Source organism: Nicotiana sylvestris, chromosome 7 (assembly GCF_000393655.2).
Source record: "Nicotiana sylvestris chromosome 7, ASM39365v2, whole genome shotgun sequence".
Classification (NCBI taxonomy): domain Eukaryota; kingdom Viridiplantae; phylum Streptophyta; class Magnoliopsida; order Solanales; family Solanaceae; genus Nicotiana; species Nicotiana sylvestris.
In genome coordinates this window covers 10,944,498-10,951,355 of record NC_091063.1, presented here as the reverse complement: position 1 = coordinate 10,951,355, position 6,858 = coordinate 10,944,498, and the positions used below count along the sequence as shown (strand labels likewise).

At 38.1% G+C, this 6,858-nt stretch overlaps 1 protein-coding gene across 1 annotated transcript; it reads right to left on the bottom strand.

Annotated features, from left to right (window-relative positions):
* Positions 1 to 211: 211 nt before the first annotated feature.
* LOC104249991 (UDP-glycosyltransferase 71K1-like) lies at positions 212 to 1,863 on the bottom strand. The gene has a single exon (XM_009806531.2). The coding sequence runs from the start codon at positions 1,742 to 1,744 to the stop codon at positions 323 to 325; it is 1,422 nt and encodes a 473-aa protein (XP_009804833.1). The 5' UTR covers positions 1,745 to 1,863; the 3' UTR covers positions 212 to 322.
* Positions 1,864 to 6,858: the final 4,995 nt, after the last annotated feature.

The window sequence follows — 6,858 nt, the reverse complement described above, 5'->3', positions numbered from 1 at the left end:
CACACAAATATTTGGGACTCGCGCGGATTTGCAATTTTATGGCTGTAAAATGCCAAAAAATATATTGTGGTCATTTCGAGTGGGTGGAAATTGTTTTTTAGGCCGTATTTGATGTCCGGGACAAATATTAGGCGATTCCATGAAGTTTTATAATCTGAACTATAAATACTAAAGGTTCTCACATGATAAAATATATTAATGGACAAATACATTCACCTTAGCAACAACTCTTATTTGATTCATTCTACTCATTCCTCAAAAGTAACATAAGATTCTGCTACGTTAACAGAATATGGATTCGAAAATTCTTCTAATCTCAATTCTAGGAATCAAGAATTGTTTCAACAAATCTTTCTATAGAATTGAAAGAAGATCCACCCTCCATTAACGCGTTCCTGCATATCTCTCCCAAGTCTTTAACTCTCTTCCTCACTGGATTTTCCCTGTCCATAATACATCTTATAGCTTTCTCCATCTCCTCTGCCTTCACAATTTCACCACGATCACTACCGCGCATCTTGTAATCTAATCTCAGCTCCACCGCCATCTCGAGATCTCTCACCAATTGGAACGCATTGATTTGTTGCTCAGCATAAAGGGGCCATGTCACAATTGGAACTCCATGCCATAGGCTTTCTAAAGTCGAATTCCATCCACAATGAGACACGAACGCTCCAGTAGCTTTGTGAGCCAAGATATCGATTTGGGGTGCCCAACCACATACTATTCCTTTGTTTTTAGTCCTCTCCAAAAATCCCTCTGGCAATATCTCCTCAAGTTTTGCATATTCATCATCTACAGGCCGGCGTATTGACCACAAGAAACTTACTCCACTTTGTTCAAGTGCAATTGCCATTTCGATTAGTTGTGGTGGCTCAAAAATCCCTGAGCTTCCAAAGCAGAGAAAAATAACAGAGGAAGGTGGCTGCTGATCTAGCCATTTCATGATTTCTTCATACTCAATATTGGAATTTCCCTTAGTCTTTTGCCCCTCAAGATCAACAAGAAATCCTACTGTATAAACTGGAGGCAATTCAGGGTTAGATGCTAAGGCATTTACAGCATGATTTTCGAATTCTGCTACTGTATTGATAAGAATTCCTTTAGTTTCTTTAAACCTAACACCATGTTCGCGGAATGAGTTGAAACCTTCTTTGTTAAACGCGAACATAGGCAAGACTTTTGAGGGTACAGGATTAGCATAGGCTGGTATGTTTAAATCAGAATCAGATTTATTAAATTCTCTCCCGAATTTTTCATGCCAAACGGACAGGTAAAACAAGAAACCAAGAAAACCTGCACCAGAAGTAAAGAAAAGATAGGAAGGAATTCCAAGTTCATTTGCTACATCAATCATTGAACTGCAAAACATATCAATGACTAATCCAATGGTTTTCGGGTTCGAATCAGGCCATTTGTTGCTGATGATTGCTTCTTTAACGAGTGGTCGATGACTGGCTATTAAAAGAGAGAAGTAATTCTCTAAAGACTTTTCTAGCTTGTCTGAAGATGGTGGTTCGACTCGAGGAAGTGTGATATATCTAATTCTACTGCCCTCGGGAGTAGAGGAAGATCGCTTCATGTAGACATCTATACCTGCATCCCATGGTGCAGGTGGCCTTATGATGAGAATTGTTATGCATAACCTTTGATCTTTGCTGAGCAAATGCTCAGCAAATTTACATGTTGAAACAAGATGACCAACGGCCGGAGCAGGTACGAACACCAGCTCTAATTTGCTCATGTTTGAAATAAAGTTAATGATGAAATGGTGATGAATAGAAGTGGTACCTTCCTATATATGTTGGATGTGTCAAATGTTTTGTGGTTGTGGGTTCTGCCTTTTTCATTAAATGTTGAAAGTTTGGACTAGTGTACTTGACCCAACTTATAAATAAGATATTAGGTATGATCATAATTTGAGTATAGGTGGGGTAAATAAATGCCATATTTTGATTATGTGTGGTATAAGTAAGGCCTATAAGCTATAGCCTATTGGACTACCATTAGTGGAGTTAGGATTTCTTTAAAGGATATTAAAATTTAGAGAAGTAAATGCACGAATTAGTCAAAGGAGTACAATACATAATATATATACATACAAAAATAATTTTTACCTATCTAAAGAGTGCAATATTTTTGGCAAAAGGGGTATCAAAGCTATGTGGATCCGTCATTGATGATGGGCAGGCGTTATCTATAATTAGCTCTAGTAAATTCGATATCCTTCGAGTATGTGGTGAAGAGATTATTGATTACTTATTTTCGAAAATTTCTTGGTATTGAGAGAATATATGGTAATTGGTTGACCAAAAGATATTGAAACCTTTTTGATTAAATCAATTAAAAAAGATGAAGAGGTAAATCTCAGTCAAGTATAATATACTCTAGATTGAAAGATGCAAGGGATGAACAAGATGAATAATGTTTCTTAATATCTCGAAACCGAATGATTAAGCATAAATATGATAGCTTTGAATGTAGAAAGATATTGCAATGGATGCTCTTAGCCAAAGGTAAATATGATATATGGATCTCAGAAACCGAATGATTAAGCGTAAATATGATAACTTTGAATATAGAAAGATATTGCAATGGATGCTCTTAGCCAAAGGTAAATATGATATATGGATCTCAGAACTGTGATAAATGAAGGTTATCCTTTTTTTGTATTCATTTTTCGATCCCTTTTACAGAGTCTTCTCCCTCTATTTATAAGGGACAATCCCCTCTTGAACCCTAAAAGGTATAACATAAAGAATATTTGAAAGTATATTCCTACTGCCTCCTATTGCGCCTACACTACTACAAATGTCGTGCGTTTTCTAACTGCTGTCGGTCGTCGCCTTCTTCAACGACCAAAGGACGCTGTGTTGTAAGGGTCTCGTCCCTTGTCGTATTCGCCAGTGGCCGTGGTCGTCCAAATTTGGGCCTATACAGTTAGTCCCTCCACTTCGAGGTTGCATTTTGATGCGCCCTCGATAAGCGGACATCGCCCACACCTGCAGAGAAATTTGGCTTATGAATTGTAATGGTTTGGCCAACAACAGAAGGTTAGCATGCTCAACGATATCCTGGGTGGTCGGGAAATGACATCACTTCCATGTGCGTCATCATTATGCGTATTTCCGAGACAGAGGCTGATGGTTTGTCGCTAGAATTTTGGTGCCATTTTGCAGCCTTTCGCTTCGATTTTGGTGCCACCCAATCCTATAAATAGGTGGAGGGTTTGTTTTTTAAAAAACTCTTGGCCATTTCTTCTTTGGTTATTCCTTCTCATCCCTTCCGCTTTTGCTCTAGCGATTTCTTTACTTTCTCTTCTCCGTTTGCCGTTCTTAGCTTTTTCTATTTTATCAACATATCTCCCGTCATAGATATGCCTAGAACAAATCGATCTCGTGAGAGGATTTCTGACGCTACCCCGATGTTTATGGCGCTCCCATCTGGTGGCGAGGACATGACAATGAAGGAAAGGGATAGTTTTTCCACCGTGGAAGAGTTACTGCCGAGATACCCCATGTCTCAAAGTGACTTTCTTAAAGAACATGCTCCTACTCCAGCTTTGGTAGTATCTAAAACAGAGCAGGTCCATATCGATGCCCTCCACGCTAAATACAACATTCCCCCTCATATTGAGATGGTTCCAGCGAGAAGGGACTTCATAGAGGTCCATAGACCGGGGTATTGTGCATTTTATGTATACCCCTTTGTGATTGGTCATTCCTTCCCCCTTCTCCCTTTAGCAGAAGAATTCAGTCAATTTTATTAGGTTTTCCCGACACAGTTTTCTCCGTACACGTACAAAATACTTCTGGTATTGACAAAATACGCAGAGTTGGCGGAGTGCGTGTAAGCACGTGATTTTTGCCCTATGTGAGAATTACTCCCAAAAAATTCAAAATAAAACAATTCTCCTTTTGTGTGCAATTTTGAGAATTTCGTGGCATTTTTGGATAATTATTTGTATTTGTCCGTGCATGTTTATTTGTTAAATTAATAAAAAATACAAAAAATATGTCGCATTTGCATTTAGGATTTAATTCTACAATTAGGAGCAATTAAGTTTGTTTTACAAGAACAAAAAAATCATAAAAATAATGTATGTTGCATTTTAGCATTTAATGTCCAAATTGTGTGATTTTATCGTAATTGCTATTTAATTGTGTGTTAATTGTTATTGAGAATTAATTTGCACTTTTATAAATTAATTAAGTTCTATAGGATAATTTAGGATTTTTAGAATTTAGTTTTAGCTTAAGAAAAAATAAAAAAAAAGCATGGGAAATAAGAAGAAAATCAGATTGGGCCACCTTTTAATTTAAATCAACCAGGCCCAAACCAAATAAACTCCTACCGGGTTGACCCGACCCGGTCCGCCCCATAACCCCAAGCAAACACCCCCACCCTTTCCTTCTTTCATTTTTCATTTTTTTTGAAAAAAAAAACAACCTAAAAACCCCTAAAAGCCATCCGCCCCCCCCCCTCTCTTCTTCCCCTTCTCAAAACCACCCCCCTACTCCTACTTTTTCCCGTGGCTGCCCCTCCCTCCTCCGCTCACCACTGCCCAAACCACCATCATCTTCTTCCTCGTTCCAGCAACGAACCAACTTCATCGTCCCCAGCCCCGTCATCGTCGTCACGTCCAAACGCAGCTGCTGCCCCCCCCGTCCGCCATTGATGAGCAGCAGCAGCTTCATCTCACGCTGCCTCGTCATCCACACAAACCACCCGTCAACAACGCTTCCATCAACGACCAACTCCCCATGGCTGCTGCTCCTTCTTCTTCAACGACCAGCTTTATCCATGAACGTCGCCTCCAGCGCCCCAAACAAGTAGCAACTTCATCGACCAACCACAAACAGCCATCGCTGCGACTGCTGCCCAGCTCTCCAGTCGACCAGCTCACCTTCACGTCAAACCCTAAACCTCCAGACAGTCCTATCTCCCTCAGCGAACCAAACAACCCCTCCAGTCGTTTCTTCTTCAGCCCATCGCACGAACAAACGACCAGTCCGCCTCCCATCTCCATGCCGGTTTTGATTTCTATCTCATCATGGAGCTCGTGTGTTCTTTCATTGGTTCGAGCCTGACTAAGAGCTGCCATCCGCTCAAGGTCTCGTTTGGTTTTGTTTGAGTCCGTCGTTGTTCGTCGTTCGGTGAGGTCCAGTCTGAGTTCGTCGAGGTTAAAAGAGAAGGTGGGTTTTCGTTGAGTCGAGATCCGGTACGTCGAGGTTGTTGTCCGAGTTTCTGTTCCGTCGTTGTTCATTTCCGATTAGTTGGTTTAAGTTTCATTTCTATCCGTATTTTGTTTGATATTCTCGGATCTGAAATTAGTATATTTTTTATTCTTTTCTTGTTCTTTGTTTTTCATTTCTTGATTATTTCTTTAGTTTGTTTTTATTCATTTGTTCTTGTTTAGTTTTAATATAGAAGTGTGTTAGTTTAATTACTTAAATCCTTTATCTTGGTTGTAATGTTGTTAGATTTAATTTGAAGTTCAATTGATTATTGAGTTTAGTGATTTGAATCTACTTGTTTGTTATGTTCAATTTGTTACTGTTATTGAATCTGAAAGTATGTTTGTTGTTAAAAATGTTGTTCAGTCAAAATGATTTTAGTTGTTTCTTTATTGTTCATCATATGGTTTGGTTCCCTGAATCCTTAGTCTTTGTTTTGATGATTTTTGACATAATCTGATTTTCTAGGTTAAATTTATTGATGAAATTTGATTAGAAATTGGTTATAGCTGCTGTATTTGGTTAATTGATTAGGTGAATTGGTTATAGCTGATGGGGGTAGAACGGTAAATTGCAGTATTTTCAGGGGTAGATCACCAAGCATTCGGTAGTTTCAGGGGCATTTTCGGGATGTTAAGTTTTAGTAATTGATTAATTTGAGTGTTTTGTCCACTAAGCGCTAATATATTAAAATAATGCATAAACTAATACGTAGTGGAGGACAAGACATAATGGTGGGGAATTAATACATTGTTTAATATAGTGGGGAACAAAACATGCGGTAGTGGGGCAATAAGGGAATTAAATAAGGAAAAGATATGTGTTAATGGGAATTAATACATTGTTTAATATAGTGGGGACAAAACATTAAGTTGTGGGATTCAAAAGGGGGATGAGGAGAAGATGGTGAGATTTAATTTAAATACTTCTGTTTTTGGGACATAAATAAGAGGAGTTTGGACAGAATTTAGGGGGACTTGGAAAAAAAACCTTGGAGAGTTAGAATTAGAGAGTTAAAAAAAATATAACCAATTAAGGATTTTATCATCAAAAATTCAGAGCTTAAGTTGAAAAGAAAACCGAGTTGTCAGAACTTAAGAAATTCAGTTTCTGAGAATTAAAAAATTGAAAGTGAAGCCTTTCTTTATTACTGAGAATCAGAATACTGTTACTGCTTCTGTGGTTTGCATCTGGTACTACTGATTTTCAGATTGGTTTTCCTGGGTTTTCTTTTGGTTTTGGAGTGTTGTTTCACTGAATGTTTGGGTTTATGGTATTGGTGTTGCTGTTGGGTTATTTTGAATCTGTTATTGGATGTGGAATCATCTCTATTGGTTTTAAAATCCATCCCTGGGTGTTCAATTTGCTACTGTTGTTGTTGATTGTTCTTGTTGCTTTGCTACTGCTGATCTTCCTCTTCTTTTACTTTTAATACCAGGTACATGGCTGTAACCTTGTCGATATAGTAAGCTGAAATATGAAAGCATGAATACATATGAAGAATGAAATTTTGAAGTTTTAATTTAGCTTTTTCTTCGTTTCTTTTACTGATTGTATTTAGGCTATGTCATGTATTAATATTCTGTAAATTTCTATCGCTTTGCATAACTAGGCATCTTGT

Excerpts from the sequence above, each read along its gene's own strand:
- LOC104249991 (XM_009806531.2), bottom strand. The coding sequence starts at position 1,744 with ATGAGCAAATTAGAGCTGGTGTTCGTACCTGCTCCGGCCGTTGGTCAT.